General features: G+C 40.4%; 3 protein-coding genes across 3 annotated transcripts; all 3 read left to right on the plus strand.

The window, feature by feature from the left end:
• The first annotated feature begins 4,654 nt into the window (after positions 1-4,654).
• On the plus strand, positions 4,655-7,346 carry LOC116260392 (cysteine proteinase RD21A-like). Its single transcript, XM_031638710.2, has 6 exons — positions 4,655-4,815; positions 5,032-5,510; positions 5,945-6,180; positions 6,259-6,399; positions 6,491-6,943; positions 7,068-7,346. Exons 2-6 carry the CDS (start codon positions 5,045-5,047, stop codon positions 7,161-7,163), a joined length of 1,392 nt encoding a protein of 463 aa, XP_031494570.1. The 5' UTR covers positions 4,655-4,815; positions 5,032-5,044; the 3' UTR covers positions 7,164-7,346.
• A 3,806-nt stretch (positions 7,347-11,152) lies between these two features.
• Positions 11,153-11,906, plus strand: LOC116260394 (MFP1 attachment factor 1-like). The gene has a single exon (XM_031638711.2). It carries the CDS (start codon positions 11,223-11,225, stop codon positions 11,688-11,690), a length of 468 nt encoding a protein of 155 aa, XP_031494571.1. The 5' UTR covers positions 11,153-11,222; the 3' UTR covers positions 11,691-11,906.
• A 6,424-nt stretch (positions 11,907-18,330) lies between these two features.
• On the plus strand, positions 18,331-20,243 carry LOC116260972 (transcription factor bHLH113-like). Its single transcript, XM_031639527.2, has 6 exons — positions 18,331-18,871; positions 18,948-19,082; positions 19,171-19,236; positions 19,341-19,406; positions 19,831-19,878; positions 19,945-20,243. Exons 1-6 carry the CDS (start codon positions 18,668-18,670, stop codon positions 20,104-20,106), a joined length of 681 nt encoding a protein of 226 aa, XP_031495387.1. The 5' UTR covers positions 18,331-18,667; the 3' UTR covers positions 20,107-20,243.
• The last annotated feature ends 2,047 nt before the right edge of the window (positions 20,244-22,290 follow it).

The following is a 22,290-nucleotide window of genomic DNA, read 5'->3' on the forward strand; positions in this document are numbered from 1 at the left end:
ATACAAATATACATCGTTTGATTTTAAGAAGATTATATGGTGCAAATTAAATTAAACAAATAAAAACCAAGCTATATTTGCAAAAAACAGAAACCCCCTTGAACATTTTTTACCTTCTTTTGCTGCACACTTCTGTTTCTAAAAAAATAGAAATTGATTTGTATTCTTTTTTCAACTTAATTTCTACCATCTGATCTATAAAGTCAGCAACATGATTCCCATCTAATAGAGTGTATTCTTTAACTTAGATAGAGATTTTGAGCATGAAAGTTTGTTCTTTGTTGAAGTTTTCAATGATATAGCGAACAAACCAAAGTTTGGTTTTAGACAGCTTGGGTTGTAGAGATGACAACTAAATTGCACAAAAGATTTGGAAAATTTATCGGTTAAAAATTTCCGTTCTTCGCATCGGATAGCGTGACGAGAGTAGGCCGATGACGACGGAAATGGCATTCGATTATTACTCCAAGACGAAAGAAGTGGCAAACATGACCCCAAGAGGGCAGAGTTAGCTTCTGATCTTAATTCCAAAGAGGAGTTGCTGTCGAAATCTATCCCAATCAGCCGTGAATATTTATTCACTTCAAAGTTTTGTATGCGTCCTATTTAATAAGTCTTCGGTTCTTTTTCAATTGGTTCAATCTTGTAGACAATTACTTGCTTGGTTTTCATGGAAATTGAAGTTGCGAAACTGTAATCGCTCGCCTCCGTCGATCTTCTGAATCCTTTTTTAAGACGATCTGCATTCCAAAGCTAATTTTAGAAACATCGACGGCAAATTCTGCGCAGGGATGACGGAAGGCATTAAAAATAAGCAGAGGGGAGTGAAACCACGAGTTGCAGAACACACTTTTCCTGCCAATTGCCATGAATTCTTGGATCCTCCACCGGAGAAAAAAACAAAGAAAAGAAAAAGAAACCCGGTGGATTGCAGACCTATTGGCCCTCCTCCGTCTGTCCTTTCGACATAATGGGGAGCATCTCTGCAGCAGAGATGTAGATCTCACTTATGAGGTCTGCGGCATTGGAAGAATCATGTTTCTTTCAGAAAATATCTGTAAAGATGTTACAGCACCGCCATGGGCAGCCCATCTCTCTTCTTTCTTTGATTGGGCGAACTTCTTCCAAAGATGACTTCGTGAATCTCAGAGTCACCAACTACTCAATAGGATAGTTTGATTCGTCATGAAGATGAAAGAAAAACAAACGTAAATCATTTGTCGCCCATCAAAATGGATCATATTCAATCGACGTCTAAATTTACCCCTAAAAAAATTTACTTTGTTGGAGAAAAAGATTGTTGAATTTGAACGACGAGGAGAACGCAAACAATTGGCCGCGACCCTTCCGATCTCGTGCATCTCGTGGGCAGCAGCCAATGGACTCGATTCTCCTTCGCATAAAATTGCAAAGATAATTGAAATTTGCATTCTAAACGAAGTGGTGCCGTTTCCTAATAGCTCTCTGTAAAAAGATGGCCGAGTAAATATTCCAAGCAATCAATCAAATCAAGAGAAAGAAACCAAGAAAGAAGTCAACAAAACCCACGCTACTAAAGACTGTGTTGCTTCACGGAGGAGGTAAAGGCCACAGGCGTCACTAAACAAAAGATGGAAAAAGAGATTTTTCTTTTCGGGAAGGCGAGGTGTTGTTATCTCGGCCGTAATTAATAATAATACTTTTTTTTGTTTATTTTCAATATATTTTTTTTATGAGCAATAACTTTATGACTTCCTATTTTATGAAACTGACAACTTTGCCATTAGCGCAAAAGTTTTGGCGCTGCCTGTGCCAACAAAGAATGAGCCTGTTTCTTAAATTATAGTAAAAAGGTAAGCACGTAAATGGAATTTCATTTTAAAAGGGCCGTCCACATTAGACGATGAGGATGGGAGTCTGTGTGGACCTCGTGAAGGGCAAGCACTCTTATCGGAAATTGATTCCTATCTGGTTTTTTTAGGTAAATTAAATACGGTGGTTGGTGAACCACCGCTGGCAAGATATCATGTTTTTTAAGCATTTTAAAGTTATGATGGATGACATTAGAACTTAGTAATATTTTAATATTAGTGAGCTGAAAGTTAATTAAAAAGATGTTTCTTCGGCAAACATTTGCCGCTCTTTAAAAAAAAAAAAAGAAAAGAAATGAAAAAATCTAAAGCTTGTTTGGATAGAAGTTTGGATAGAAATGAGAAGAGCAACTGTTTTCTCCTTTATCTCAATCCTTTTAATTTTGAAATAATTAGATTTATATTAAGTTCTCAATTTTTTTTCTTACAATTAAATATGTTCTCTTGTTTCATTTTCTTTTCATCATTCTTAATTAACCAACCAAACAAAAGATTAACTATCATTTTGCTTTCTTTCATTTCCTTTTCCTTCATTCAAACATGTCCTTAAAGTCGAGACTGTTTGAGGACGTAGACAGAATGAAAGAGTATTGCGATTTACAAATTACAATCCAAGGAACGTAGCATCTATGGAAATCAAACGGCATGCCACTTACCTAACCAGTTATGTAAAGCCTCTTGACGGTATTATAATAACATTTTAGAAAAAGACATGAGTGACCTGGTTATTGGCATATTTTTTGTTTTGAAAAATGTTTTAAAACCAAGTTTTAACCACAATTTAAAATGTTTAAGGGGTAAGTTCATCTCCAGTTTTTCTTCTTCAAAGATTCCTTGCCATTAGATATTCTTTCAAAACTATGCTAGGTGAGCAAATTTGTCAATTTCGAGGCAGTGAAGTGCACTAGTAGAGATTGTCTTGGGATAAGATTCCATGCGATAATTATTGACAAAACTCTAAACCATAGGGTGCGGCTATAGGCTCGGTTCATTGAGCCCACTTGGCTCTTTATTGACAAGATTGGACTGGAAATAAGGGGGTGGTTCTTGTCGAGAGAGTGTCAATGGTGCACGCTAGATGAGGCTTGCACACGAAAGCGCATAATAATTCTCAATATCAATGACTTGAGAGTTGAATCCTTTAATTTGCATTTGATACCCTCGGATCTTAAACCCAACGCTGTATTAAGATCTTAACCAAGTTGTGTTTTGTAAATCCTTGCTACATGTTAAAAACCATGAATTCAAGGTTGGATGAAAGGTAGCCTGATCTTAAATTCATGAATCTAAAATCCCATGATCTTAGTGAAACAAACACAATCTGTTCACATGATACACTTTCACAAAAATTTGTTTTGAAAAGATTGGTTTTGTAAACAAAAAAAAAAAAGTTTTCTAACCATTTTTTTGAAAATTGGTTTGTATATTTCACGGCACACAATCCAAACAGTAAAAAAAAAAAAAAACTTTTGAAAGCAAAAGGTTGTGTTTTGCCTCCAAAGTGTCTTGGAGCGTCATTCAAACACCGCCTAAATGTACACACACATTGATATTCTCTATGCAATCAAACAGAATACTTTTTGCACTAAAAGCAACTCTTTCTGTTTTTTCCGCTCTCAGATCTTTGATACTTGCAAGAAATCGACCATTCAATTTATATGCAAACAAACAATCAAATGAATATAAGTATAGAACAACACATGCATGTACATAGGTTCCATATTTTCATAACAAGTAGAAAGATCATCGCATTGGTTGGTCTAAGCAGATGAGTTGAAGAGCTTCAAAATCTATCATGTCATGATATACTAAATTTGCGTGACCGTAGGGATCGAGTTGCAGCAGTTAAGACCTGGAACGACTTTAATGCACCAAATGCGTTCGATCGACGTAACCAGCAAGTTTCATAATTAACAAAAAAATATCAAGTTTTCTCATACACATGCGACATTTATCTTAACACAGTGAACTAAATGTGGAGTCAAATTCATCAAAACATAAATATTATTCGTTTTCTTGTGACATGTCATAGATGTGCTTTTTAACATATTTGAATGGTAGGTGAATCGATAACAAGAGAACACGTCCCTCGTCTAGATTCTCAAATGGGTTTTTTGAAATATAAAATATAAAATAAATTATTCTTTTAAAAACTCAAATAAATGAAGATTCAACGTTAATAATGGAAGGCATTATTTTTTTGATTTCTAAAAAAATGGTCTGCCTACTTTGGCCAATAAAAATTCACAGCCAACGTGGATGCAGGAAAGGGTGGCCCCACCCTTATCCCCAAAGGAGAAGAGATGGACGAAAAGCCCCATTTGTGGAGTAATCATCCACGGCGTACCAATTTTAGCCTTTTTTTTTTTTAGTATTTTTTCGTCGTCGTATGGACCAAGGAATTTTTTTTTTCTTTTCAAGGCGACTTGGTGGTATGTTAATTCGTATAATGTCATAACAAGTGGTGCATTATTTGATGCGAAATTGCTTCAAATTGTTACTTATTTCTACCATTAATGTGATAAAATGAACTTTTTTGGTTATGATTTATTTATAATATTATCTATATTTCACCAAATTTTAAAGAAAATATAACCACAACAGTGAAAGTGTAAGAATCCAAAGATTGAATTGAAGGGTAGTAATGTAACTCTTGTAAACGGAAAGGGGAGAGGAGAAATAGAAATTCCTAGAAAAGGAGACCCGTGAATATAGGTAAGGTTAAAAATGTAACCCTGGTCAATGAATGGTTTGGTTTTGTTATTAGTGGAGGAGCTGTGCAGGCTTTAAATAAGGAGGTAGGGGGGCCTGCAATTTAGGCCCTCGTCTGGTTGGGGATTTCTTTGGGGCGTTGAAGGGGAAGAGAGGCGTCTTCCCTTTGTCTTCCTTTTCTCCTCTCTCCGTTTATTGTAGGGCTGGTTCTGCAGGACTCTGTGAAGCCGTAGAAATCGTTCCTTCGATCCAGGTAATTGTCTCTTTCTTGTTGTTTTTGGCTTTGGTTTCTTTGTGTTGCATAGTTTCTTACTTATTGTCCAACTAGAGGAAGGTGATAACTAGTTTGTGCTTTTAATGTTTAGGATTTTCCCTTTTCATCGTCTTCGAAGAGCACCCTTTCTTTCTTCTCATACATGATCTCTTGGGTGTGTTTTTTTTTTTTTTAAATACCTTTTTGGTGTATCAGATAGTGTGCCAACATGGCGTCCAAGGCGTTGATTCTCATGTTGGTATGTGTCGTATCGGCCCTGGCCTGCGCCGCGGCCATGGACATGTCGATCGTGAGCTACAACGAGCGGCACCCGAGTGGCCGGAGCGACCAGGATATTATGAGAATCTATGAGTCGTGGATGGCTAGGCACGGCAAGGCCTACAACGATTTGGTGGAGAAGGATAAGAGGTTCAACGCTTTCAAGGACAACCTGCTCTTTATCGATGAACATAACTCCGGGAATCACTCCTACAAGTTGGGGCTCAATAGGTTCGCGGATCTAACTAACGAGGAGTACAGGAAGATGTATCTGGGTACCAGGATGAGCATGAGCAGACGGAACGCGAGGCCCGCGAGCAAGCGTTACGCCGTCAAGGAAGGAGAAGAGCTCCCTGATGAAGTTGATTGGAGGGAGAAGGGTGCAGTCACGGCTGTGAAGGATCAGGGCAGCTGCGGTAATCATCTCCTCCTTCTTCTTGTTCCTTCCATTTTGCAGTCAACAAGATGGTTTAGATGTTTGTTGTACTTAGATCTCAAAACAAATGATAGCCAAAGCCAACTCAAGTTTCAAAGAGTTGTTTGTGATCATTGTAGATAGCCTTATTGTTCCTGATTTTTCTAAATCAACACGTAATTTCAGTTTTTTACGTTAATTTACTGAAATGCTTGATTTAATAGACTACTTCGGCTTCTATCTGTTGTCGTCGGTGGATCTGAATTTGATACTGTTCCTAGGATCTTAATTTGGCACTTGATTTGTTACATTTTTTTTGCTTTTCTTTGTTTGATATGTGGAGAGCTACTTGAAGTTCTAGTAAAGCATTTTATCTGTTGTTTCATGTTCTTTTGGTGTTGCCTCATGTTCTCTTTTTGGTGATCCTATTCTTAGGGAGTTGTTGGGCGTTTTCTACGATTGCTGCGGTGGAAGGTGTAAATCAGATTGTCACCAATGATCTTGTTTCTCTGTCGGAGCAAGAGTTGGTGGACTGCGATACCTCCTACAACCAAGGTTGCAACGGAGGCCTTATGGATTACGCCTTCCAGTTTATCATAAACAATGGTGGTATTGATACTGAAGATGATTATCCCTACAAGGCCCGTGACGGATCCTGTGATCAATACAGGGTAATGCATGCTATACCCAGAACATCTTTTTCTCTGTTCCTTTTTCTTTCTCATTGATCGGGGGGTTTTGAATTGCAGAGAAATGCCCATGTCGTTACCATTGATGACTACGAAGATGTGCCTGAGAATGACGAGAGGGCCCTGAGAAAAGCAGTTGCTAACCAGCCTGTTAGTGTTGCGATTGAAGCAGGGGGCAGGGCTTTCCAACTCTATGAATCTGTGAGTTTCCTATCCTGCTTTTTTTTTCCCGTTTTCCTTTGCGAGCAATTTTACACCTAGAGCAGGTCTGACTTATTGTCTGTTTGGGTAGGGCGTCTTTACTGGGACTTGTGGAACAGAGCTGGATCATGGAGTTACCGCAGTTGGATATGGAACGGATAATGGCGTGGACTATTGGATTGTGAAGAACTCGTGGGGTGACAGTTGGGGTGAGCAAGGGTACATCAGAATGCAGAGGAATGTTCCCGGAACTCTAACTGGAAAGTGTGGTATCGCCATGGAGGCTTCTTACCCCATCAAAAAGGGACAGAATCCACCTAATCCTGGTCCTTCACCTCCAACCCCCGTGAAGCCTCCAACTGTTTGTGACAATTACTATTCATGTCCCGAGAGCAACACTTGCTGCTGCATATACGAGTATGGCAGGTACTGCTTCGCTTGGGGTTGCTGTCCTCTTGAATCAGCCACTTGCTGTGAGGACCATTACAGCTGCTGCCCATCAGACTATCCTGTCTGCAATGTGGATGCTGGCACCTGCCTCGCGGTAATCATCCTCTGGTCACGAATTATGGATCATTTCGTTTTATATTTGTTGTTGTCATGTTCTTGCTTTAACCTGTTCTTCATTTTGTGATTGATTGTTGAGTTTTTTTGACTACTTGATGCAGAGCAAGGACAGCCCGTTTGGGGTGAAGGCAATGAAGCGTTCTCCAGCCAAACCGTTCTGGACTTTTGATGCTCGCCGCAGCAGCGTCAGTGCTTAGGTGTACCAGGGCACCTAGTTTAATTCCTGATGCTGCCAACTCTTCCCTGTATGAGAAAAGATTGGTCTGTGTCTGCATTTAAGGAAGATGGGATTAGTTCTGGATTCATAGGTCAATTGAAGATTGTAAATATTTATGAACTAATTTCATATTGGTATAATTGAAGCTTTGAAGTTTATCTTAGTTTTTCTCTCGTCTGCTCATGATGAAAATGCTGAAAGCAACACCAGTAATCACTTCTTTTCCCTCCACGTGCAAAGATGACTGATATGGACGAATTCGATGCCTTCGCATCTTCAACTTCTCGATTACTCGTACTGTACGTTTGCTCTTTTTCGTAGGATAGACCTCCTCTTATTGAAGTAGGATAGGCCTCCTCCTTTTATTGAAACACGAAAGAATCAATCAAAGAATGCGAAATGAACAGCAAACTCAAAACGGTGTAGCAACTTCGCTGCTACTTGTGCAGAAGGCTCGGACCAGACGATTGCAGTTCTCCGCGCAAGCCTCCACATCCCCTCAAGACCCAGGTTGCAATTCTGTGCGCAAGCCTCCACATCTCCCCTTCAAGACCCTGTTGAGGAGGTCTCCTCCCTTCCACGACAAAGAACTCTCGAATTTGTTTCAAGAAGAGGTTATCATCAAAACGACAGCCTTTTCTAAGCTGTGAAGGCTCAGAGATAATGTGTTCCCCTGCCATCTTCTAATTCCGAAAGCTGTCATGTAACTGCCTCTGATTCTACAGGAGACAACTTGGAATCACCAATGGGTTTCAGTTCTCGACCTTTCAACAGAAAATGATTCAACAACAGTGTGAATGTGTATATTAGAAAACGGCGAAAAAGTCCATTCCAAACGGTAATGGTGCAGGCGCTATTGGCCATCCCTTCAAGCTATTAGTAAGTTGAAGACTGAAAGCGTTATAAAAGCTGGCATAGAAGCCCGAAGATGATAGGGGGCATAAGATTGTCTCCTACGCTGCATGTATACTTGTAGGCCTGCATTTGTTAAACTCCTGTGTTGACTGCATTCATAATCTTTGCTTCATATGATTCGCCTTTTTCTACTAAAGGCAATCAAACTCAAGGCGAAGAACTTCAAAATTTTCTTGGTGATCATACATCTTTTACTTTTAGAATTGAGGGGAACAAGTCGGAGAATATACCCGACTGTACCCTTGCAAGAGGTTGACAGCAACCAAACAACGAAACTTTTCTGACCCACCTTAACAATATAAGCAGCATGCCAGCATCCGTCTTGTTGATCATAAATGATATAATCACCTGCAACCTACCTATTTCCTGGTACCAGACACGAGACTAGTGGCGAACACCTCTTATCCTCAAAGCTTTCTACTTATGGGCCCTTTGTCTGTAAGCTGATGCTTTTTTAAATTGAGAAAACTGTATTAACGCCAAGAAATGGCCGCTGTAGAAAATTGGTAGATAAGAGTCACTTCATCTGTTAACTTGCATGATAACATCACCACCGTCAGCTATGGTGATCAATGATCGCCATCATGTCTGCTGTTGTTATTAATGCCATCAACCAAATCTGAATTGGGGTTGCAAGGTGTAGCTGGATGGACGGACCTACCGGCTGAGCAGACAGCGCAGTGGCTCCTACTAGAATGCCTCCACCATATCAGAAATGCAATGCGGTCACTAAAGAAAGTCGAATGGTGTAAAGGATGGCCGGCAGCTGGAGAAAGGCATCTTCTTTCTGTCATTCCGGAAAGGAATTTTTGCAGATACTGGAATCTCAACAGTCACTCATGGAATCCGTTTACTGAAACACCTGTATTGAACTAGAACCTGTTTTTGGCTTCCATTTTTGCAGTAAATACTTCACTTATTTTTGTGCAATAAAGGTAGGGGCCTACCCATCAAGCAGCGTTCTCCGGAATTGGCGTTGCAAACGGGTGGCCTGGAAAGAAGTTTTGTCATTTTAACTATCTTAGATTCAAAACATCTATAAATAAATACACGCATTACATGAATAAAGTAAGTATAAAGACTTTGTAAACCCATTATCGCCTTTCTTAGAAATTCTAGTTCCCGGTTGAAATTGCGGCCAACATGGACAATTAGAAGGAAGTATGTGCTTTATTGATGACCTTAAGTAGTAGCTCCTCGGCAAACAACAGTTGACGAGTTAATGAAAGTCGAGAGTTCAACCAGTGAGGTGGATTGCTGTTTGCAAAAACCCAAATTAAAAATAGGAAAAAAGAGAAAGTCTTTTGACAAAGAGAGATTATGCAGACTGCCAACAAAAAATGTCGATTAACTTCATGCTTAAATTATGATGTGTGATTAATTTTCCCTAGAAGGACCAAATTAACAGCTGAGCATGCATGATTTAGGGTGTTTATCTAATGCAACTCTAACATAAGTAATCTTACATACAAACCTATTGAATAGCACTTGAGTCCTGAGTTGGATATCCCAAACCAGGGCACCATTGACACTCGAATAGGTGAGCACTACTAGTTCATTCATCTCTCTGCAACTCTTCCACCTCTAGAATATATGTCTGTGCTTCGGGTGAGTGGAAGGATGAATCCCCACTACCCACTGAGAGACAAAGTTCTCCTCCTTCTCCTTGCCCTTTACAGTGCAAAAGATCTCAAATCAGGCCTCAAGTTCTTGAGATCTGCGCTGCTTCGTGCTGCTGATGGCATCTTTTGGTTTACACAGTAGATTTCATGTAGCGTCGATTTGAGATGTTCCGGTTGGCGCAGATGGGTATGTTTCATAAAAGAGAGAATGACGAGACATTACAAATGCTCCAACCATTAAAACCATCTGGAAGACCATAGAACTTAGAAGTTAGTTGTTCAGGACACAGGGCTATGCTTCAAAGGAGCGATATGAGTCGTCGATTTGAATATTGAGTTCGACCAAGAACAAGAGACTTTGGGCTTGCTGTTCTTTTATTGTATGAGGACAAAAAAAGAGTCTAAAGCAACTCCAATACTACCAACAGTGATGTAAGATTTGGATTTGGATAAAATGTAGGCGTTACTAAGTCCAACATGATTATTCGTATGCAAGGCAACAGATCGAATTGGTTGGTGAATCCGAATCCATTTTCTTTGGGCTTGATCCAACTGAAGAACAATTATTATGGATATGAGTTGTTCTAGTTCGCTTATCAAGTTGGTCATATGTGGTAGGGGCTTAGCATGATATCTTGGGTTATACGAGCCATTAGTTGGCATCATGGCTTTATGCGGCAAAAACAAAACAAAACAGAAAATATCGTACGTTTCTTGCTTTATTTTAATATTTTATGATGTACGGGGTAATTAACGTTAATGCTACGCAGGCTCTTATTAGATCATGCCAAAAAAAAACACCTCAATTTCTTAGAGTTTTTAGTTGTCAACATCAAACTCATAGGTCTATGTCCAACTTCTTGGGCAGGTGAAAAAAATCTGTTGTTGGTGGATAACTTCTGAGAATTTAAAGAAAACCAAAAAAATAAAACCATTTTTGTGGACCAAGTTCAAGTTGGTGTATGTCGTCTTATGTGGCTTAAGAGCTAGCTCTGGTTTGGATATGGCACTGCAAAAGTGGATCTGGATATCAATCTATGTAAGATCTAGAGACACGTATCTATCTACATCGGTATCATTTCGGGTGAAGAAGGGCCGAAGGGGGTCCTCCAGATTGTTTCAGGACTTGGGTAGACCTGTGGTACATTTGTTAACTACAATACCATATTATCATTGTTTGTAATTTAAAAAGATAGCATGTATAAGAATCAAACTAAAAACATTTTTTGTTAAAACATAAATTGGTAATTGAAGAGAAAACGAAACCGTGGTCTTCAAAGCAAAGGTTTCTGCGCATCTGGTGTGATCATGACATAAAGTTTTCAGTTCCTCGGTAGGCGATCTGGTTTGTGATCCAAATCCATTGGAGTAACACACGTGCGCATGGCACGTTCGAAGCTCCTAATAAACCTCACACTTGCGCTCTTGGCACCCATTAATTCTCTTCCTCATTTTGCTCCCTTCCCTTTGCATTACATCACAGAGGGAGAGAGAGAGATCCAATGGCGGAGGAGAAGCAGCCAGTGGCGGAGGAGAAACCGTCGTTAATGGCGTCATCGTTACCTTCGTTCAACATATGGCCGCCGAACCAGAAGACGAGGGACGCGGTGATCCGGCGACTCGTCGAGACCCTCTCCTCCCCCTCCGTCCTCTCCAAGCGCTACGGCGTCATGGACGCCGAGGAGGCCGCTTCCACCGCTAGGGTCATCGAGGAGAAGGCCTTCCTCGCCGCTTCTGACATGCCTCCGGCTGAGGCCTCCGACACTACCGCCGACGACCCCGTCGCCCGGGGAATCGAAACTCTCCAAGTCTACTCTAAGGAGATCAGCCGGCTCGTGCTCGACGCCGTCAAGTCCAGAGCCTCCTCCAGCGAAAAGCCGCAATCTTCACCTCTGGCGGATGACGTCGCCGCTCCTAGTGAGGATCCTTCTCAACCTTCTCCGGTTTTATCTGAATCTTCTGAAAATTGAGCGGCTCCCCTCGATCTTTAGGGTTTCCTAATTTTGATGTTTATGTAAATCAGTGTTGTAAACGAGGTCGTCGTGGTTTCTTTCTTCTCCTTTTCATGTGTGAGAAAAAGAAAATAAGGAGGGCGAGATCTCGTCTTCTGTTAAGAAGTATTAGGTCCTGCCACTATTGCAAACTATTTTGAGGTTCTTTTTGCTATAGATCCAATGGTTTCAATATGATTAGAGAAGTCTTGATTGTTCTGGGAAAAAATTAGCATGGTTCAATCAGTTCTCGATTGATCTGTTCTTGCTGCACTATGCATTGTTTAGATCTATCTTGCGCCTTTTCTTGCAATTGAGTTCCCTCGAATTTGCGTGGGGAGTGAACAGAATGCAACTCTGTATTCAACGCACCGTGTTGCCACTGATCATTCTCGTCTATTTGCGTGGAAAAAGGTACTACATGGCATAGGACCAGATTCTAATGCTTTAATGGACTAGATTCTAGAATGCTGATGCTACTTAAGTTCCATTTCCGTTAGAAAAGTAAGGAAAGTACTTTATAAAAGGTCCAATCCGCATATATGGGACGCCCTTTGCATTAGCATCTGTATTGTTTCTCCTTCCATAGGTCGCTTGGTGAAGAAGCTGCTAGCAAACGATCTAATGTCAGCCAGGACAAGTTATCTCAGTTCATGGTCACTTTAACTCCACGAAATAATACCACCGTGCTTTCAAGTGCTTGTTTTATGTTTATGTGAGGACGATCATTGATAGACCGTTTCAGCAATTGACATTTGATTTTCATAGATTGATATTCTTGAGTACCCTGAGATTGCGAGTTTTTATGCTCTTATGGATTCACTAGTGTTGGTCGTGCTTCAGAAGAAAATTCCTGTACTTTCTAAATGCTTCATCTTGTCGCTATCATGCACAACGTCTGATTTTCAATTCAGGCTGTGGTGTGCTTGTGAATTAATTGACATTGTAGAGCTAGAAATTTAGCTGTTGATGGGATGGATACAGGGTAAATAAAACTTTATTGCGATAACCTTAAAAAATATAAAAACACACAGACAGATAGACAGATATGGATACAGAGTAAAATAAAACTCTATTGTCATAACCTGAAAAAAATATAAAAACAGACCGACAGATATATATATATATATATATATATATATATATATATATATATATATATATACTTTATAGTGCCTTTAGCAACGATTTATAGTCTTTTTTAAATTTTAACTTATCCGGCACACGGCAGCATTGACTTTTCTTCTCTCTCTCTCTCTCTCTCTCTATATATATATATATATATATATATATATATATATATATATATATATATATAGATGTGTGTTGAACTTATTCATTAATCTAGAAACTTCTGTGTATTTGATGTTTACGTGATATATAACCCTAAGGGACTGATCTTTTATGGGTTAAAACTAAAAGGAGCGCACATTTGAAAATCTATTCAATAAGGATGACCTTGAATTTTGACAACAGGAGAGAGACATTCAAAGAAGGTTGAGGGAGTAATGTTGAGAGAGGAAGGGGCTTGCATGTTCTTCTTGTTATTTCACTACTTTGATTTCAGCGGGTGCTACCATTGGACTTAGAAACATTTTTTGCACTTTTTTTTTGTCAGGGGGGGGGGGGGGGGGGGTGGTGGTGGGGGAGAACTTGCCACCCTGATACAAAGTGCTCTACGACTGCATTGATGTTTGATAGCATGCCATAAGCAGAAGCTTTCTGTTTATTCATATTTTGAAATTTGTTCTCTACACGGTTAAAACTATTTCTTTTGACAGTTAGAATTCATGGCCTTATGTTGGATTCATAGAGGGAGGAAGCAGCAGCTATTACTCAATAGCACCTTGATCTGTTATATCTTTCTCTTGGCTCAATGATTCTGGGATTGTAGAGTAACAATTAGATGACAAATTAAATGATTCTAAATGAGCTTGATAGAAGCTGGCTTTGGATTCTCATGTTTTAACTGGGATTGAGATTGATCTTCAGCTTGTATTTTGCTTCAATTTCTTTATAAGATTTAGAGTTAACAAGTACTGAAATTAACCTACCTTCTTTTTCTTCCCAAATTGCAACATGCAAAACCCTTGTGTTTGGGGTTAGATGCATAACATTGTCGTTATTTATTAGTACTATTGTCATTATTATTATTTATTACATATTATGGCTAATAGATTCTATGTGTGCATGATCCTAGTTCTCTTCTAGCTTGAGCGTGAGACTTTGTGTCTGAATTCATACGTGTATCTATTTTAAAAGAAGTATCAAGTGACTGCCATGGATTTTTCCTTGGTCCACTGCTTGCAGCTGTGAAGTTTTTTCTATGAGCCATTTGCCTCTTAATTCCTTGTCTTTTCTCCCTCAACCACTTCGCCTTTTAATTTCCTCATGCCGTTCTTTACTTTTCTTTTACCATGAACAGCATTATGAGAAGGGCTAGTTTCATCTATTAGAATTGGGAATGTACTTACTGATTTGGTTTCATGATAGGAAGATCTAATGTCAGCCTTTGCTTTGTGTCCTTTTGTTTCTTTAGTGAGGACTTCTGGACCTTTTCTATGGCTTGTTTTCCTCTGGTTGTCTCCATGAAGCTTCTTGTTTTTCTTCTTCTTTGTCTTCTCTCTCTCCCCTTTCCTCCGCACCACCACCACCACCTTCCCCCCACCCCCAAAAAAAAAATCTGCCTATCTTTACACCACTGCTCAAAGTTTTGACTTCATCTTGCTTGCTTGGTTTATGTTTTTCTTTAAATTTTAACATTTAGAACTTTCAACGGATTATTTCTTGGATTCTTGTGTGCATTTAAGCGGAGATTATATTGAAGAAATCAAGAAGCGGACATATGGGGGGATGTATGACCGACGTTAGGATTCCGTACGTGCCTGTGTATGGGTTTGTTTGTAGCCACAAAAGTTACTCGCGTCTTCAAAGACTGACTTGGAGAAGATAGTAATCGCAGTAACAACTTGAGCTCGTAAGTTGAATATAAACGATCAGATCGCACTGTCAAGTGAAACTTGAAAGTAAACTTGGTCTTGATGTCAGGAAATGCAGCTTTTTGAAGACAGGAAAACAATTGATCATGCTTTAACGAGACAATGTCAGTGGAGACTGAAGAATCAAACGATAAAGAAGTATCCCTTGCAATTGCAAAACTAACCAATCTACTAGCAATCTCTTGCTTGGTCCATCTATTCAATGTCTGCCTATTTTTGATCAAAACTCTCTTTTCCAGAAAGCCTGTGGTACGGGGTTGACTAGCTAGGATCATACGATCCCACATTTGCATGTGTGGTTTGAAGGGGGCTTCTTGGTGGGGTGAGAACCTGAGTGACAACCTGTTCCGCACTGTCAACTTTGTCGGGCCTCTCTCTTTCAAACACTGTCTCACCAACAACATCCTTTTTTGTTAGAAACCTTTGGGTGTCTAGAAAGATATTGGGAAAACTGAGTCTGCTAAAAATAGCGTTAGAAATTTCTTCTCATCTTTCAGGACACTGGTGAGGTACACCCAGCTTCCTGGTGTTGGGTAGCAACTCTATCATCTGATTGAGCGGGTGGTAATCCCACCCCTAGAAGAGGGTCAGAACCTATCCCTTGCCTTAAGATGATTACCACCTCTTAAAAGAGGGTTAGAACGTACTCCTTGCCTTCGGGGTCTAAAGCTGTGTCGAGGTCGGGGAGATAATAGTCTCAGCCCTAACTTAGCTTAAAGGGTCCGCATTGTTATCTTTTCCGCTCTCTTTCTCACTATGTCTTGAATAGTGAAGCTTAGATTTCTAGCTCGGCCAAATATATTTTGGAAGACCTGCGGATGGGAGACGATGCATGCATGGTGGTGTGGAGAGATGTAGGGAAGAGTGGCGACACGACACAGACCAGATTGGGCACAGCGTCCTTCCATCCTTTGACAAGCCCCAAGGGCCAACGGACGTGCTCTTGGTCTTGGGAGCGGCGTAGATGGGGACAGTGGCTGTGGAAGGTGTGAACACGATGGCCACGGAGGCACGGGACTTGCGATGCCAAGCTCGGCCACGGATATTAGTATTTTATGCAACTTGTCACCTGGCAAGATGTAGGAAAGGCTTCGGGAAGGAGAACGTATCCAAAGCAGGAATATCTTCTTTGATAAGCCCCAAAAGCGAGCTCTCTTCTAGTTGCATTTTGTTCTCTCCATCGATACGATTTATTATAATAAATTTGGTTCTCCATTTGTTTAATGCCACTCGCGTCAAATATGTGGATGTGTGACTTTTTCGTATTCTGAAACATGAAATGTTTCTAAAGTATAAACCAGGAAAATGGCTTCTCCCAATGCATTCCTAACTTTTTCTCTTCTAGTTGATGCGTGTGTGCGTGAGAGAGAGAGAGAGAGAGAGGAATGCCAATGGGTTCGGGTTATCTGCATAACCAAATCTGGGTTTGAATCCAAAAACCTTGAAGAAAGTCCTGCCCATTTGGCCCATCTAAATATATGAATATATGATTAAGGTATTCAGATGCAGATGCGGAACCCGGATGTCAATCTGTTTGAGTAAGGTTTGATTAAGTTTGTCTGAGACCAGCGTGAATCTGAAGTTTGGAATCCCTAATCAGGTAGCTGCAAAATTTCTGATGCTTCATGTCATAAGTATGGTAAACGGCACCACATAAGCTTTTCTTTACAGTTCCAAAGACGTGTTCCATGTTTGTTGTATGTAGGATTCAATCACTTCCGTTGCTTCTCTATCTTAACACTTGAGCATGTTTGAATGAGCGGACGAAATCAGGGGCGAAATATTCCAACAGAACTCTGCAAATCCAATGAAATTTTTTGAGTTCGAGTTGTTCGAAACATGTTATAATACCTTATGGTTTTACAGGAGTAGTAGGCGCGCTGCATTTGAGAAACTATGTGGACGATGAGCCCTATATATGAAAAATGAGAGGCACATCTGGACATCAAATGAAAGAAAATTTCATTTAACGGGCGGCGCCTGCCCAGAATATTAAAGAACAAGGAACTCATTTCGTTGAAATTCCTAATTCAAACTTGCATTCCCGATAAATGGTCAAAGAAGGACAAAGTCAACTTTTTGTTTTAAAAACGGCCGCATTTTCTAACTTATAGTTTATAGAATGGTTGCGTCGTCTGCTGTTGATTTTAGCCGACGGAAGTTACGGTCACATATTGTACCCCTAAAAAAAAAAAAAAAGAAACCACTAAATTAAACAAGTCAAGTCTACAAGATGGTGCCTGCCGAATCGATTCTGAACTGATTATTACATAAAATATTAAGAACAAATAAAACCACCGTCTCATCTTTACATAAATTTCTCTACCACTTAACTATTAATTATTTAAATATTTTTGAAATTGAAAAATATAAACTGAACTGTTCGTTCCGGTTCCTCAAGACAGAGTTCGCCTGATTCTTTATATCATATTGCCAAATGATTCCGACGTTGATAATATTTTATTGGAGATAATCAGGCTGCAAACCGCCCCTTCCTCTGACAGCCACGACTTTGAGATGTAAGCAGTCCCCATTGGGTTTGAATCCAGTTTTTACCAAATCTGACGTAACGGGTCCTCTTTACTTGAACTTGGATTTGGATTTGGATCGCAGACACCACTTTAATATGTAAACAGTCCTAATTGGGTTTCAATCCAGTTTTTACCAAATTTGACGTAATGGATCCTCTTTACTTGAATTTGGATTTGGATTTGGATTGAGACTCAATTCTAACAAACCTAACTTTGACATATAAAGAGGATTGCTTGAGTAAGGCTTGCACTTCCTTGACTCATATTTTGAGCCTCAGAAGCACGAGATTGAACATCCACATGTAATCAGGTTGGATCTTTATTGGGTCTCAGCGTGATATCTAAATTCGAAACTGTACTAACATATATTTGATCTATAGTAACAAGATTATATATATATATATATGTATAGCACAATGCATTGCTCGTTTTGGAATCAAAGGGTTCACAGGCGCTGTTTTTTTCTTCTCTTTTTTATTTATATATTTTTTAAGGTACGAGAGAAAGGGGTGCGTCGGTCCAAATTCCAAAGCTGGGGAACAAGACGAAGGAAGCAGCAGAAGAAGCTTCCTTCTCTCCTCCTACATCCCTTGTTTTTCTATGTTTACGAAATTTCATGAAAAGTCCTGACATTGGCTTTTAGTTCGATCGCACTGCTCCATTTTCCTTGTATCTTCCTGAGCTTTTTCATTATTATCCCTGGTTTCACTCCAGACCCATTGACTTCGAGCTTCCGAAAAAACAAAAACGCTTCTTTCTGAAATTCGAGTTTGTGATCTCTTGTCAGCTTGGTGGCACTCAAGAGCCGCAGATGTTGAAGGAAAGAATTCACGTCTGTCTATTTATTTGAGCAAAGAGCATAATTAATTTGGAACCTTTTGATTGTAAGCAGTGTGCCCTTGAGGCAAAAGAGCTTATGAGAAGTTACAAATTTTCTTGTGAATTTTCTGTGGGAGTGTCGGAGTTTCCACTTGAAATATAGGAAAGGAAAAGTTTACAACTCTTTCTACTCAAGTTTTTGGTGATAGAAGAGAAACGACAGGTCTTGCTTGCAATCGCTAACTTTCCGTTTACTGACACTCCCGCATGTCACTTACTGCTTGACGAGTTGGAGGCTTGTAGGGATATATGGGCAAAGAAGTGGGCTGTAAAGGAAATTTTCACTCCCTTCAACCAGAGCCCGGATACTTTAATGGCCTCTCGCCCTCTCACTCTCTCTGTCGCTCTGTTCCAGACTTTCAGCAACCTCCCATCCTTCTCAAATGACAGGGCATGTTGGTTCATCTCCTGTAACCATCAGTTCTCGCCTTCTCTGAGATAGAAGTTTCTGATAGACCGCTGGAGCTGTTTTTCCGACTAGCTGGGGAGGCCCTCCTTCTCTCTTTCTTCTAGTTCCATCTACTTTGTGTAATATATTCTTCGCCAAATGGCAAGTGCCGGCGGAAGCGGGTTCGAGTTTTCTGGTGAGGGTTATGAGGGTCTCGACATGGGGGAAATAATGGGGGAGGAGGATGATTTTATTTACGGGAATGCCGGTGAAGATGTGGGGTTTCAGAGAATGGGGATGAGCGGCAGTGATTCGTCCTCCACGACGTCTTCGAGCAGCAATGGTCCATCGGCGTCTTTGGTGGTATGTAATATTGGATGCGACATTTTTCTTTTCTTTTTTCGAGAGAGGAAGAGACTGAACAGCTGTGGTTGTGCAGAGGACGGAAACGGGAGAGCCGGCGGCGGAGCACAGAAGAAGGACGGTGAGCTCTGTTTCCTGCGGCTCGCCGGAGAATGGTAAATGTCCGGCGAGTTCGAAGAAGGCCAAGACGGTGTCCGGTGGCCATTTGAAGGTCGGTATCTGGAGGGAAGATTCTTTTCGCGACTTTTTCTTTTCATGTCTTTTCTCCTGTTTTGTTCATCTTTTTTGGGTGGTGGTAGGTGAAGAAGGAGAAGCTGGGTGAGAGAGTTACCGCGTTGCAGCAGCTTGTTTCGCCGTTTGGGAAGGTAAAATAGAGTGGGAATCGTTTTATCCGCGGTAAAATTTTGGAGGAAAAGATGAGCCATCCCATCTTCTTAATTCTTCTGTTTCATGGTTTACTTTTCTGCAGACCGATACGGCCAGTGTTCTTCACGAGGCGATGGGTTACATCAAATTTCTTCATAACCAAGTTCAGGTGCAGGCCATTAACTTCCTTCTCTTTCTTGGTCTGTACTACCAGTGCATGCTTTATATCACGTTTTGGAATTGAAATCTAATATGGGAAAAACTTTTTCAGAGAACAAGTTGTCACATTCATAACTTTTTTCTTTATTCTCGTGCATGTGAACATATAATTGCTAAGAATGTGAAAGAAGAGAAGGAGAACTTGGAAGGAACATAAATTTTATGTTTCCCAGGGACGGTGAATGTTTTCTAATAAAAATTTGGAGGAACGTTTTTTAATAAAAATTCATAGAAAAAGTTTGCTTTCTTCTGTATGGGAGCATCATGAAGAAATTCATATCTTTTTCTAATCAAGCTTCATCTTTCTGATCGGTTCTTTGCTATAAAACGTACACTTTAAGTTCAACTTTTTTTTTTTTTTTTTTTTGATTAAGGTATTGAGCTCGCCGTATATGCAACGAACACCCACAACTCAACATCAGGTGAGTATTCTCTCTCTCTGTGTGCGTGTGTATGTGTGTGTGATATGATTTTCCGAATGTTGGCAGGAGGGCGGGAGAGAGGGAGGGGAGGAGCTCAGGAACGAATTGAGAAGCCGGGGACTCTGCTTGGTGCCTGTTGAGTGTAGCCTCCGCGTCGCTAGTAGCAATGGTGCCGACTTATGGGCTCCAGCGATAGCCAGAAATAGTCGTAACTCGTCCAGTGTCTGAAACACCTCTCTCTCTTTCTCTGTGTTTCTGAGAATCTAGTTTTCTGGTAGAAAGAGGAAAGTGGATTCGACGGTTTTGTTGTACAAAAAGAAGAAGGAAAGAGAAGACAATAAAAGAAAAAAAATAGAATCTGATCACCACCTGTTCTCTCTGTGTTCGTTGAGGATCTGCTAGTTTTTTGGTTTTAGGGAAGAAGAGTTTCGGTGTTACGGATTATTAAAGAAAGGAAAACTGAAGAAAGAGAAGGAGAAAAGAATAGAAAGAATGACAGGGAGATGGGGATATGCATATCTTCAGACGACCCTTCTCCTTGTACGTATTCTCTCGAGGAATCGTTCGTCGATATAATGATATTCAAACCCTCTCAGAAGAAGACAACAAAGAACATTTTATTTTCAACTTCTCCACCTCTCCCTTCACCACCTTAATCATTTCCATTTCTGTCGGGTTGAGAGGAGGGACGTCGTGGCTATGGACGACGCGGTGTTGAATCATTTGAGCTCTCTCTCTCTCTCTCTCTCTCTTCCGTGCGCGTTGAAAAGTATATAATGCGCTTCGCTCGTGCTGCCGGTGCAGAGCTGCGCCTTGTGTTGGTTTCTTCTGTGATTGAACGATTCAGTGACGTAATACCGCCGCTAACGGGGCCCCTCGTCCTCTCCACGACCGCCGACTCCTGCTTGCTCTTCGATCTCTACCTCTCCACGCCATGAGATGCCATAATAAAAATTTATCCAATGTACCAAGATTCTATATATATATGTATGTATATATAAGGTTAACTGCTTAGTATGAAGACATGCTAACTAGCTAAGAGAGGGAGTTGGCCTGACTATTAGTGAAAGTTATAGAATGATGCTGTCGGTAGATCGAGTTGTGAGTGCAGAATATCAGAAAGTGGATGAACACGAAGGACGTCCCTGTAGAAATGGATCAAGGAATTGATTCTTTAGAGGAGAGGAGAAAGAAGGCCGAGTACTCCTTCCTACCTACCCTGATGTCAGGCAATCTACCTTTGGATCTGGAGTACCGACGGGACTCGAATCCAATGGCCGTCCTTGCCTGTTCCACTGCGTACGTCGAGAAATGTTCCTAAAGCGGCCAAGTTCGTGCTTTAGGTGATTCTCTAGTACTGCCTGGCACGACAATACATGCAATGACTAATGAAAATTCATGGTGTATCCCTCCAAGGCAGAAGAGCGAGAAAAGGTCCAACTTCTATTTGCTCTCATGCCTGAACGATGAAGATTAGACTATTGCTTAGGGAATTGGGTGCCTAGTGAATTTTAATCAAGTTATCTAACTACGTTTTTTCTTTCCTTTGAGTATGTGGACAAAAATCCTGATGGATTTTTCTTTTCTTTGATGCATAGGTGCTATAAGGTTTAAAAGAGCCATCTTCAAAAGGACACCCTCCAAGTGTAAATTTTAAACCACCTTCAACTTGAATGTCTTTAGTCCAGCCACCATAGTTGGCAAATTCATAAGTCGAATCCGGGTGATGATCGGGTCACCGAGTCAAGAGTTTTAAAATAACCTGAATTTGACGAGTGAGGGAACAAGTCGGACCAACCCTGACTCATGGCTAGGTTTTCTAGCCATCCAAGTTGACTCGAGCAATTCTAGAGCCATCTTGGTGAGTCGGGCAACTATGCCAGCCACTACCCAGGTTGACACAACTTCTCTCTTTAGTATGAAAACGACGAGGAATATATGAGAAATGGAATAAACAAACCAGTAAAAAGAGTTATTCATAGATTGATGATCCTGCTGCTAGCATGTATATGGTACAATGAGATCGTAGTGGCATAAGAATCAATTTGATCCTGCTGAATCAAAGGGCCTAGAGATCTATCAAATGTCTCCCATAACTTGATCTTTGGCCGAAACCCATTAATCATGTTTAGCAAGGTCTGTTAACAGACGCAAACTTTTGAATTCCCATCCAGAAAGAGTTGTGTTTGCCCTGTTGAAGTAGTTTGATCCATTGTGAAATTGGGTCATGATTCTTAAAGAGTAGAACAAATATTTCATCGTAGCGGAGGGAGGGGGGAGCCCGCCTAGGCCATGGCCCCACCGTAGCCAATGAATAAAAAAAAATTACATTAAAAAAATATAATTTTTAATTAGATCATGTATTTTTTAAATTTAAATTCAATTTGATTTAAAGATTGGACGACCGAAAAG

Source organism: Nymphaea colorata, chromosome 9 (genome assembly GCF_008831285.2).
Source record: "Nymphaea colorata isolate Beijing-Zhang1983 chromosome 9, ASM883128v2, whole genome shotgun sequence".
NCBI lineage: Eukaryota > Viridiplantae > Streptophyta > Magnoliopsida > Nymphaeales > Nymphaeaceae > Nymphaea > Nymphaea colorata.

Coding starts and splice junctions, on each gene's coding strand:
- LOC116260394 (XM_031638711.2), top strand. CDS start 11,223: ATGGCGGAGGAGAAGCAGCCAGTGGCGGAGGAGAAACCGTCGTTAATG.
- LOC116260392 (XM_031638710.2), top strand. CDS start 5,045: ATGGCGTCCAAGGCGTTGATTCTCATGTTGGTATGTGTCGTATCGGCC. Junction 6,400..6,490: donor CTTTCCAACTCTATGAATCT/GTGAGTTTCCTA, acceptor CTGTTTGGGTAG/GGCGTCTTTACTGGGACTTG. Junction 6,944..7,067: donor ATGCTGGCACCTGCCTCGCG/GTAATCATCCTC, acceptor TACTTGATGCAG/AGCAAGGACAGCCCGTTTGG.
- LOC116260972 (XM_031639527.2), top strand. CDS start 18,668: ATGGCAAGTGCCGGCGGAAGCGGGTTCGAGTTTTCTGGTGAGGGTTAT. Junction 19,237..19,340: donor TTGTTTCGCCGTTTGGGAAG/GTAAAATAGAGT, acceptor ACTTTTCTGCAG/ACCGATACGGCCAGTGTTCT. Junction 19,407..19,830: donor TTCTTCATAACCAAGTTCAG/GTGCAGGCCATT, acceptor TTTTTGATTAAG/GTATTGAGCTCGCCGTATAT.